The 11,735-nt window shown below is 37.2% G+C and overlaps 7 protein-coding genes and 1 non-coding gene across 8 annotated transcripts; 4 read left to right on the top strand and 4 right to left on the bottom strand.

Moving 5' to 3' along the window:
* Positions 1-134: 134 nt before the first annotated feature.
* On the top strand, positions 135-1,058 carry SLX1 (endonuclease; the record flags this gene model as incomplete). The annotated part of the gene is made up of 1 exon (XM_003677748.1): positions 135-1,058. The coding sequence occupies one exon, from the start codon at positions 135-137 to the stop codon at positions 1,056-1,058; it is 924 nt and encodes a 307-aa protein (XP_003677796.1).
* Positions 1,059-1,151: 93 nt separating this feature from the next.
* ROT2 (glucan 1,3-alpha-glucosidase ROT2) lies at positions 1,152-3,989 on the bottom strand (the record flags this gene model as incomplete). The annotated part of the gene is made up of 1 exon (XM_003677747.1): positions 1,152-3,989. The coding sequence occupies one exon, from the start codon at positions 3,987-3,989 to the stop codon at positions 1,152-1,154; it is 2,838 nt and encodes a 945-aa protein (XP_003677795.1).
* Positions 3,990-4,409: 420 nt separating this feature from the next.
* OM14 (Om14p) lies at positions 4,410-4,935 on the bottom strand (the record flags this gene model as incomplete). Its single annotated transcript, XM_003677746.1, has 2 exons — positions 4,410-4,827; positions 4,928-4,935. The coding sequence occupies 2 exons, from the start codon at positions 4,933-4,935 to the stop codon at positions 4,410-4,412; spliced, it is 426 nt and encodes a 141-aa protein (XP_003677794.1).
* A 211-nt stretch (positions 4,936-5,146) lies between these two features.
* NCAS0Htrna3W lies at positions 5,147-5,250 on the bottom strand. The gene is made up of 2 exons: positions 5,214-5,250; positions 5,147-5,183 (listed from the first exon to the last, which is right to left on the bottom strand). It is a non-coding gene; the product is annotated as a tRNA-Trp (tRNA).
* Positions 5,251-6,132: 882 nt separating this feature from the next.
* Positions 6,133-6,834, top strand: NCAS0H01340 (uncharacterized protein; the record flags this gene model as incomplete). Its single annotated transcript, XM_003677745.1, has 1 exon — positions 6,133-6,834. The coding sequence occupies one exon, from the start codon at positions 6,133-6,135 to the stop codon at positions 6,832-6,834; it is 702 nt and encodes a 233-aa protein (XP_003677793.1).
* Positions 6,835-7,995: 1,161 nt separating this feature from the next.
* SWC5 (Swc5p) lies at positions 7,996-8,955 on the bottom strand (the record flags this gene model as incomplete). The annotated part of the gene is made up of 1 exon (XM_003677744.1): positions 7,996-8,955. One exon carries the CDS (start codon positions 8,953-8,955, stop codon positions 7,996-7,998), a length of 960 nt encoding a protein of 319 aa, XP_003677792.1.
* A 199-nt stretch (positions 8,956-9,154) lies between these two features.
* Positions 9,155-10,183, top strand: PBP2 (telomere maintenance protein PBP2; the record flags this gene model as incomplete). Its single annotated transcript, XM_003677743.1, has 1 exon — positions 9,155-10,183. One exon carries the CDS (start codon positions 9,155-9,157, stop codon positions 10,181-10,183), a length of 1,029 nt encoding a protein of 342 aa, XP_003677791.1.
* Positions 10,184-10,405: 222 nt separating this feature from the next.
* On the top strand, positions 10,406-11,734 carry NSA1 (ribosome biosynthesis protein NSA1; the record flags this gene model as incomplete). Its single annotated transcript, XM_003677742.1, has 1 exon — positions 10,406-11,734. The coding sequence occupies one exon, from the start codon at positions 10,406-10,408 to the stop codon at positions 11,732-11,734; it is 1,329 nt and encodes a 442-aa protein (XP_003677790.1).
* Between the last annotated feature and the right edge of the window lies 1 nt (position 11,735).

Here is an 11,735-nt window from a genome sequence, read left to right as displayed (position 1 = left end):
TCTTCAATTTAGATATGCACCTATTTTTATAGGAATCTGCATACGAAACAATAAAAAGTGAAAAATGAAAAATTATTGTACTAATCATGCCTGATTACTCATCCAGAAATTAAATATGCTCACTTGATGTTATTATGACTCAAACTGTGGGATCTCAACCTAAGACAAGAACCCAGTTCTATTGTTGTTATCTATTGCAGTCCATAAGTAAGAGACAATCGTTCTATATCGGTTCCACGCCGGATCCACCAAAGAGATTAAGACAACATAATGGGATTCTTAGTAAAGGCGGGGCCTATAGAACAAGAAGGGAAGGTTCAAGACCATGGGAGATGATATGTATTGTATATGGATTCCCTAATAAAATAAGTGCGTTGCAATTTGAACATGCCTGGCAACATGGGTATCAAACACATTACATCAAGGCAGCTGACAGGATCGTCCAAAATAAAAATGGAGGAAGAACTATACATCATAAGCTAGTATTAATAAGGCAACTGATCAATAATGTGTTCTTTCAATATATGAATTTGCAGGTTCATTTTTTCAATGATGATACTAGGAGGGTTTGGAATTTAAATAAGTTTAAAGTTGATCTTCTAATAGATACGATGAATGTCAAGGTTTCGGATGGTGCCCTAGGAATACCGAAGGCTGTAACGGTTGATGATATTATGAATCATGCAGAAGCTAATCAAAAACTGGTCAAAGGGTTTTATGATGGCTATATGTCTGCATCATGCGTAACATGCGAAGAATATCAAGAGAGGCTAACTATGGGACGAATACCGTGTAGTATTTGTCAGACAGAATTTGACTATACATCGAGCGAACAAGAAATGAAGCCCCTACTAGCATTTTGCATTACTAGTGACTGTCCATTTACAAGTCATCTCAGTTGTCTTCATCGATATTTTTTAGATGATGAACAAACCGTTATAGGTAGGCGAAATCTGATACCAAAATCAGGTAAATGTCCAGATTGCTCAGTAGTGCTCCCTTGGGTGTCAATTGTTAGGAATTCTATAACAGTTAAGAAGCTTTATGGATCTGATTAATGTTTAAGAGGTCATATATAGGTTGGAGTTTTTTCTTTCTATAGAGTAAAGGTATGTTATATCATGAAGAAGCATTTATTAACGCCATGCTATTTAGAAAGCAATGGTCCAGTTTTCATCGATTCTAATAAGAGGATTTTTTATTGTTAAGTAATGGTCATTGTCTGATTTCTCAATTGCCACTGTGTGCTCTTTAGAGCCGATTTTGATGGTGGCTGTTTCTTGAATGTTATCAGTAGGCATTCCATCAATTGCGATAATGACTGTTTCTATCTTGGTATTACCAACAGATTTATCATCATTTGATGCATGTAATACTTCATTTTGGATAATTTTACCCTCTGATAAGGAAAATTGAGTATCAACGAAATTACCCTTCTCATATCCAAATGTTTCACCGTCATCCACATATAATCTACCAGAAGCATTACCATTCAAGTCAGGTGCGAGAATTATAGTGTATGGATCATGGTGCATCAATTTACTTGATCTTCTGTATCTATCTCTTCTTGTAATGATATGACCCCCTTCAATGAATGCAGGGATCTTCTCCAATGGAGCATCTATCGTTCTACTTGCGACATCCTTACCATTGATCGTAATAGCTGTTAAATTGTCTAAATCATAGTAAATGCCTGGGACAAATACCATTTCTGTGGTAAATTGATCCTTTGTTGTAATTGGTTTCACAAGGATACCTGAATCACCCAAATAGAATTGATTATCCACAGGATATAGGTCTTCGTATTGTGGTTTTTCGAAAAACATGGGTTTCATAATAGCTCCACCATTAATACTAGACATCTTGAATGAGGTATAGAAAGTTGGTAACAAAGAATATCTTAGTCTAATAGCGTCTTTCACTATGGTACTAATGGGTTCTTGAAACAAATATGGTTCTCTTCTAATGGAATCGATATGAGCATGTGCTCTGAAAAATGGATACCATAGACCTGTTTGGTACCAACGAGCAATCAATTCAGGTTCAGGATTCCCTTCAAACCCAGCTACATCAGCACCAATAAATGGCATACCGACGATATTATTAGTTAAACACATTGGGATTGACATACGAAGGTAATCCCAATTTGCTTGATTGTCACCTGTCCAAGCGGCAGCTGATCTTTGAGACCCGGCAAAGAATGATCTTGTTAAGAGGAAAGGTCTTTTATCCTGAGGAGAGAATATTTCCTTCATGGAATTGTAAGTAGTTTCGTGTACGGTCATCCCATATACGTTATGAATTGATCTTTCTTCGAGACCATCAGCATGTATCAAATCCTTTGGTGCGGTTGTTTCAGGTCCACTAAAGATGGATGGTTCATTCATATCATTCCAAATATGTAAATTGGTAATACCGTGAGGGACGAAATCTTTAAAGAAACGTGCCCAAATTGTTTGTCCCTTTGCAAACATGGTATCAATCCAAATGGAAGCACCTGGCCAACAATGACCTTCGTATACCCTACCCTTATTGTTCTGAACAGCGACGCCTTCATGAGCCACAATATCACTTATGTTATAATCTACTTTCAAATGAGGATCGATCAACACCGTTAGGTGTCTGCCTAACTCAGCCAATTTGGATAATAGACGTCTTGGATTGGGGAATGAATCAGGTTTCCATGTAAAATATTGTTTGTTGTCTGTGTATTCTAAATCTAACCAAATGAAATCGAAGGGGATGCCAGCTTTATCCATTTCAGATTCCACGGTCAGGACATCCAATTCATCATTATAATTCCATCTACATTGATGATACCCAAGAGATGATAATAGAGGAAGCACTGGTTTCCCCGTCAATGTGGTATAATCTTGTAAAACATCAGCGGGTGTGTCACCCAAAAAGATAAGCACGTCAATGTTTCCCGATTCAGAGATCCAATGTGTTTGCGTATTACCCATATCATCGTAGTGAATATCAATCCACGTATCAGCGGCGTTCAACCAAAATGTACCCACTGTCTGTTTCTTATTGGCAGCGAACATTAATGGAATCGCACCATACATGGGCATTCTGGAATCCAAATTATATTCGAAAACGTCCACGTTAAATAAACGATACGGTTCATCATCGATAGTATCTTTCAATCTTAGTGAGTCAGCATGTTCAGGAATACCGAAAACGTTTTGGAAATTATGGAAATTGAAATCTAATGCCACGGATTCGGGCCCAAATGGGATGGTATCATCCTTAGAATATTCAAAATCGTCAGCAAACATGTTGAAAGTGGATTCCTCCGGTAGGACGTTTTGAAAGTTATTCTCAATGGATCTTTGATGTTCCAAGTTTAATAAATTACGATCGTTTATAGATAGTACGATTTCATCATGATGGAACACTCGTATTTCGAATTTATTCAATGCTAGTTCAATCTTGATGTTTTTTGTCTTGTCTTCAATTAAGAGTATCTCTGAGGGATCCTCACCAATGTGGAAGAAAGTATCGAACCATGATCTTTGCGAAATGACAGGTGTAGTTCTTGACATGGAAATCTCCCGCGCTTGAAGAGAAGCCTTGGGATCGAAAGCCCATTTCCAAAGAGAGTTGAATCTTTCTGGTTGTAATAACTTGTTTGTCCCATCTGGAGAATTCCTCTGTTCATCAATAGTGAATCTGATGGCGTTAGATTCATTTAGGACGTTCAGTGTGAAGGGTAACGTGATAATTATATCGTCGATATCAGATCTTGGAATGGTCTTCAATATGTTTGCAGTAAGAGTGTAAGCGGTCTCATTGAATGCAATGGATGATTCATCAATCCTGTAATAGATATTTTTGGAAGATTGGATATTTTTAGCATAATCTCTATTTCTTTGACAGAATCCCGATTGGGAACATTTCTTCAATAAATAGTCTGTGAATGCTGTTGTCTGTCGAAATTGGCATAACCAAACAGTCAGCGTTATGATCCAGTATGATAGCAACATTTATAGGTGGTTCTCTCTTGTGACTAGGCTTGTTAATTAAGAAACCTCGGGAAGTTTCAATCAAGTAATTCAGTTGCAACAATTTCGTGCCACTACTAAATAAAATAAATGATAACGCCGCTCAACTATAAAAAGACACACTGGAAATTGTTATAATATATTCATAAAGAACTGCATACACAAATATGTAGTAATAGTGATATAAAAATAGGGGAGGGAGAAATAAATATAAATAGGTCAATATCAGTTGGGTAGAAATATTCTCTTCTTCTTGTTTTTTGTTTTTTTGTTTTGTAATAAAATATTGGAATATACTCAATAAAAAGACATGATAGAAAAAGGATATACTTCCCTAGATATTGTAATTACGCCAGGCAATTAGATAAATTAAAATAGTAGTATTGTCCAATCATTCGAAACTCATAAGTTCTTCTTTTGATCAAACTTGGAGTAGTATCTCTTGGAGACGAACCCATCAAGGGTCAATAGAGCGACTGCTGCACCAGCACAACCTAGGATTTCATTATTTGTCTTCCCCTTCAAAAATCTTTTTTCGTACTTGATATAGCCATTCAATAAACCGGTAATGACACCTGAACCCAAGATGACGTTCAACAAGACGACAGGGTTTTGTAGTTCGGTGGCTAGACACTTGATGAAGTTCCAGTGTCCCACTAAGCAAACGTGAGCACCCTTAACAATGTGGTCCTTGGTAGATAGCAAACTGGAGTAAACACAGTTAGAGAATTGGGATAGTTTGGCTTTCACTCCGGCACAACCACACTTCTTGTGTTCCGGGGTCTTCTTCTCTTGAGGTAGGGCAGTTTCGTTGGTAGTACTTAAATTACGTGGGGGGGCATGTTAGTTAGTTAGTAAGACGAATGAATACAGGGGAGAAGGGGACCCAATCTGTACATGGGGCAGTGCAGGGGACATACGTAGACATGATTAACCTTATATGTTGCTATGAATTGGTTGTATGGGTGGCTATTGTGGAGCGTGTAACGAACAATACAGGGAAACTGAATAATAGGATCTGAAGAAATACGGTAGCGTTATATGCTATGTTTTGGATATGAGATGACTCTGTAACCGATAGATAATCTGTCGTGGGAAGCGATCTGGGATTTCAGGGCAAAAAACTAAAAAATATAACATGAGACGGACAGGAATTGAACCTGCAACCCTTCGATTGCAATTGTTTCCGAAAATTTTCAGAGTTTAACTGGAGTCGAAAGCTCTACCATTGAGCCACCGCTTCATATCTTTTGTGATTTTGTAAGTTTTTTCTTTGGCCACACCGGGGAATGTGGAATGGAGACAAAAGTACTTATATGGAGGAAATTTATGATACGGTGGGCAGCTATAAGTAAGTCTAGTTCATTCTATGAATATTCCAAGTTTTTAAAGAGGTTTGTATTTTTATTTTTATTTTTGGTCCTTGGTTGGTTGTTGGGATTCTTTTTAAAATAATAACATAACCTAACCAGTTATAAATAAGTCAAGTTTTTTTAAACTGTTCCTGTTTTGTTTTAGTGATTAACTAGCTGGACACCCTATTACAGAAGTATTTATGACAAGTTAATCCTAACCCCTTACATTATTCCAAATTCCCTAGGAGGTAACTTACTATTTCTTAAATGGCACCCAATTCTTAACATTTCAAGACAAGCTCACTCCATCGTACGAGTGAAAGTATGGGTTCTTTTTTAAGGGAAACAAATCCTGATGTCTCTCTCTACCCCGTACAAGATATATATATTATACAGCATCTGCTTTCAGGGCAGAAAGTCTCCACCGGAGTAGTCTCCAAGAAGGCAAGAGTTCCGTATCCTCCTCTGAGTAAGCCGATGTTGTTTAGTGTAAATAAATAGTCCACTTTTATACTGTCTTTGTCCCACAGTCTCTGTGACTCATCATCACAAATCCAATATGACACATTTTTTTGTTTTTCACTTCACAAATTTTTTGTCCGTGCCACACTCATAAAGAATATACATATATAAGGAAGGTAACGACAGCTCGCAGTTCAACCTTTATACCATCTTACATTCTTTCCGCTTCCCCTAACAAGACCACCACCCAACAATAAAATCAATGTCCATAACAACAATAAAATACCAAACAACAATACAACTTAGACATGATGACGAACGAAAGCAAAAAAAGTGAAATAGCTAGGATATCTCCGAGAAACTCTCAAATTTTGAAGGAGATAATCCATATTCTTAATAATTCCCTGGGGAGGGCATTAAGAGAATTCATCGACATAATTTACGAATCAATCTTGTATGGGAATACTACCGATAAGGTGTTAAGGTCAGTTTTCCTTGACCAGTTGAAATGTATTGGGGAGGCGCTTAATCAATTGAGTGATACTAAAGTGGTTGTTGGTGTTCTTGAAAAGACTAGAAGGATTCATTTGAAGTTGATGGATTTCTTGAATAAATTAAGTGATGAAATTAATTCATTTGAAGATATAATAGTTAAACATTTGAAAAATTTTAGTCTTACTTTCCAATCGTTTAAATTATTGAATTCCATTGTGGAAGACTTGATTGATGATGCGTTGATCTCTGGTATATCTGATGACAAGATCTTCCAGGTCAAGAATAATTTGAAATTGATAAAAAGGATTAAAGAATTTATCAAGTTCAATTCGGATTGGTTAGAAGCTATGATGGTGGAGTCCATAGCATTTAAGGAATACTTAATCATTGAAGTGAAAATATTTAAAAATAATATCAAAATGGGTGAACTCATAAAGGATAAAGAATTTGTAGTCAGAAATGAAGATTTCCAAAAATTCCTCACAATAAGGAAAAGTAGACTTAAAATTTTATAAACTAATTAATAATTCATTAATAAATATTCTACACTCATTGAATGAACTCATTCAAATTAAGTTTAGAAAAATAATAATAAAGGGGCGAACGGAAAGACAAAGAGACACATCAAGCGACCGGTAAACAATCTGGATCAACCTCGAAAAGAAGTCAACCCATCATGAAGTGCAAGGATCGCGACACATCTAACTGAAGCTCAACAAACCCACCAATAAATCCAGAAAACATGAAAGATTACCTCTCGTAAAAAGAATTGAAACCCAAACACAGAAATAACGAGTATCTCATCAAGGGAACCTTTCATCTCCCGACTCAAACAAATAGCTAAACCACCAAGATTAAACTAGAATTGAAAATCCAAATGTCTTTGAAACCACCTACAACTTGAAACACGATTATCGTCAAGCTCCTAAATGGGGGATAAGCAAGCTTATCCTATCACAGTAACAAATAAATGCTACAAACCTTAAAAGAGCCCAACAATGACATGCCAAATTGCCATAAGAACGAATCCTCATGACGGCAACTTCAAAATAACAAATGAATCGCAATTCCTCAAATTAATGAACGTAAAATCTCTTCAATAGGAACAGTTTACCTGAAAGAATCAAAGAAACAAAAAAATTCCGTGCCCACATTCCAACTCCTCTAATTCGTGATAAAATCTCTAGTAATCCAAATTTACTCTAATTGAATAGACAATAGGAAGGATCCTCTCAGTTTCTTCCCGCCCATTTAAGTGCTTCCAAAAAATGAGTATTGTAACAAATAATAAAGGTAATGAGCCTCATTGAGGTCATTTCAGTTGTTACACTGAAAAGAACAGATACTACACTTGATCTAAGCCAAAAGGCAAAGAGATTCGTGGGGATTTAAAAAAGAATACAAAGAAAAAACACAATCTGAACTACGAATGAATAAGGAAGAAAATGGAAAAAAACTTCTCCTTTTATATAAAAAAATTTGAATAAAAATTTCGCGAAAAAAAAGAAAACTGTTCTGATTACATAATCATTATACACTATACAAAAATTGGATAGTTCAATCATAATTCATTTATGCAGAGATACTCTACTCAGTGACAGTCTATGATATTCTTACATTAGGCGACGCTGTGTGGCCTTCATACTTTCTAAAGTTACAATCTTTTGGGGGAGATACTACCCATTCTGAGTATCATTCAGCTGCATCTGTAATTGCTTTTGTCTTAATTCCTTGTATTGTTGATCCTTTTTCGTTTCCACACGATTTAGGAAATCTTGCTTAGCTAAGTAACCATCTTTATTGAACAATCTTAATTCGTCATTAATACCTTCCTTATCAACATAGCTTGCCCAATCCAGTTTGGATTTTTCTAAAGTGGTTAACTTCGGTTTTAAAGCCCCCGATATAATTTGTTCCAAGATCGGCGGTCTCTTTAGAGGTCTTCTCAATTTTATTCCGTCAGGTATGTTGGATTTTGTACGATCAACTCCACTATCCTCCACTTCAGTCGTCTGCCGTTTAGTGGTGGTTGTTTCCTTTTTCTGTTCTTGAAACTTCAAATTATTCAAATATTCTTGGCCCTCTGCACTAAACTTAGAGACATATTTCTTCTCTTTGATGGTTTCTCCTGCAAATTTATATGTTCTCTCTATTAATATTTGATTATCAGTATCTTTGTCTTCAGGTTCATTAGCATTCGTTAATCCCTCCTCGTTTCCTGCCAGCACAGAACTCGATCCTATCTTCCTACCAGTACTATCAGTGGTGGAAAGTCGTTTACGACCAGCGTCATTTAATTCCTCCCAAACTTTATTGATCGACTCCGGAATGGAAGTAACTTGTAACTCTTCATATTTCCGTTTCCTCTTCAATTCATTTTCAACTTGTCTCGCCCTTCTCGTCTTGACTAACCCTCCACTCTCACTCTCTATACTGGCATAGTTATTCGTTTTCTCTAGCTCCTTATCGTCCACATAAGCTTCCTCATCATTGTCCTCGCCGTCATCTTTAAGATCTTCACCTTCCTCTGTCACCTTAGATGGATCAAAATCTTCATCTTCCTCCTCGTTATACTCTTCATTCTCACTACTTGCAACTTCTTCCCCAAGAACAGACTTCTTTTCTTCCAATACCATTGCCAACCAACTGATGATCTTGTCGTTGTCATGTCAATAACCGACCGATTAAGAATGACGATTGATTTTATATAGAACGAGTGTATTAGGTAATCTGAAAAACCAAAAGTTCAATGATGATTAAATGACAGAATGGAACAATGCAATTTGATTGCAAGATAGAAGATATCATTAGTGTTTAAACCACGGAGAGACAGCCATGGATGACGAGAAGTATCTCATTGAGGAGAGGGCCAGGATTGAAAGGCTTCTTAAGGAGGAAGTGCTAGAAATGAGGGCGCTCATGCTGGACGAAACGACAAAACTGATTATTGGTGATGGAAGTGAGACCATACGACAATTGCGAGCAGAATCAGATGTAAAAATTTGGTTTTCCAAACAGGTTTACGGGAACGAACACAGAATCTTATTTGTGAAGGGACTGGCGGAGAATGTGGCTCAAACCTTTGGATCCATCGCTCGAATATTGGCCATGGCAACGTCTCCTAATGCCGTCGATATCAATGCGGTTCACGTTGAGATCAAATTCCTATTTCCTAATCCAGTAGTGGGAAGGATTATCGGTAAGGGGGGCCTTAATGTGAAGGAAATTACTAAAGCTAGTGCAGCAATCGTTAAAAAGAGCTATCATTTCCTAGAGGGTTCAACAGATAGACTGGTTTCTATCTATGGCGTGCCCAATTCTATCCACATTGCCACATATTATATGGCTGAAGCATATTTTAAGACAGTAGCATATGGAATCGATTTAAGCAGAGAGATTCCATACCAACCTCGTGAAGGGCCCGTTAAAGAAGTTAGTGAGATTATAATCGACAGATCAGATACCAAGTCACCGACACTATATGCTGTTCCGCAGCCAAGTATTAAGAAGAGAAGACGTTCCGATTTTTCTGACCACGAAGACGACGTACGACCAGGCCACTTGATGAGGATACCGAACTTGGAAATCCAATCTATCGAACCCAGTAAATCGGGCAATCTACTATCAAATATCACTAAAGTGGTCACATATCCAGATAAATACAGTAGCAAAGTTATTGGCCGAGAGGGCACATATATCAACATGTTACGTGAGAGCACCTCCTGTAGTATTCGCTTGAAAAGTCCAGACGATAAGGAAGACCTTGCCATTATTTCCATTCGTGGTCCTCCCCTCTGCGTAGATGCAGCACTGCTTCTTATTGCCCACAGGATAGAGCTGAGCAAGCGTCTCCTGGATGAATAGACCATATTAGTATTGGATATATTGTTTGGTATCTATCATACAAAATAACCGCCAAGCGGGTAACGCACAAAATTTTTCAGCTCATCGAATTCCAGAAATTTCATTTACAATAAAGAATATAGACATACACTTAGATATATAGACACAGTCCTTAATCCTTAATATCCACTCCAGTTTAGCATCATTTTTGGTTGCTTGCGAAATTGAAAGAAGAAGAAAGAAATGAGATTACTGGTTAGCTGCACGGATAGCGGATCATTGAAAGAGGTAGTCTGTAACAAGGGCACCAACACATCCATACAGGCATCTTTGCAACCGTTCCATCTCTCCACACATCTCTCACAGGGTTTATCACATTCCATCGATGCTCTTTTGCAAGTTGGGGATGATAAGTTATTAATCGCAAGGTGCGATGGGACTGTGCAATTGGTGCAAATGAAATTGAAGCAAGAAAAGATGGCCCTAGAGAATGAGACGGAAGAATTTGAATTTGAATGTACTGAATTTGAAATTTTGAATTCGTTGGATTCGTTAACTGATGATTCCAAGTTGATACCGTTGTATAAGAATTCTAAGAGAAGAACACAATTAAAAGATGGGATCGTCGCGTTACTCCCATTGAGAGAGAATTGCTACTTTCTGGGAACCAGATCTGGTTTGTTCCATATTATTAGCATTGTTAAGGATACTGTGTTAGAAAAAGTTAATACTTTTGAAGTGAAAGCTCCATTAGAATTTGTTCAATTATATGATCTAGACAAGACATCCACAAGCTATGTGTTTGCATATGGGGGTGAAGAAAATTTAATTAAGCTAGTGGAATTAGATTCTGAGTTCCAAAATCTAAAGCAAATATGGGAGGCCAAGAATGTCAAGAATGATAGGTTGGATATGAGAGTTCCTGTATGGCCCACATCAGTGAAATTTTTGAAACCATTTCCTGAGAAATCACAAGAGAAGGATTCATTAAATTATCAATTCATTACAGTTACACATTGGTCTCATTTGGGTAAATATAAGACGGTACATGGCCGTAAACCACTAGAATATATAGATCTATTACCCAATCGTGAACCGCTAACAGATTTACAAATTTCATCAACTACTGCTGAGGTAACTGCCAATGGGAATCTGGAAAGTGACGATTTGAATGATTTTACATTCATCACCAGAGATACAAAGAAAGACGTGATAAAATTCAATAGTACTGGCCGTTTAATAAAGAAGTATGGTAAGGGTGACATTGTGGGTGCCACATCCTTTACTGCTGTTTACCAAAAGAAATATCTATTACAAGGTGGTCTCGACAGGTACCTTCGTGTGTTTGACCTTGAAACGAGTCAATTATTAGTTAAAGTTTACATTGGTGGGAAAGTCAATTTTGTTACCATGATGGATGAAAACGATATTGCTCTTCCAGGGAGAGATGCCAATGGTGTGAAACTATCTGAAAAGGACAAGAAGAAGAGGGCCAGAAGGGAGGAAATGGAGGAAGATGCAGAACAGTTGTGGAATCGTCTGGAAAGTTCCAACAAGAAACTGAAAAAATGAA

This window comes from Naumovozyma castellii, chromosome 8, assembly GCF_000237345.1.
Source record: "Naumovozyma castellii chromosome 8, complete genome".
Taxonomy (NCBI): Eukaryota; Fungi; Ascomycota; class Saccharomycetes; order Saccharomycetales; family Saccharomycetaceae; genus Naumovozyma; species Naumovozyma castellii.
This window is presented reverse-complemented; position numbering and strand designations above follow the sequence as displayed.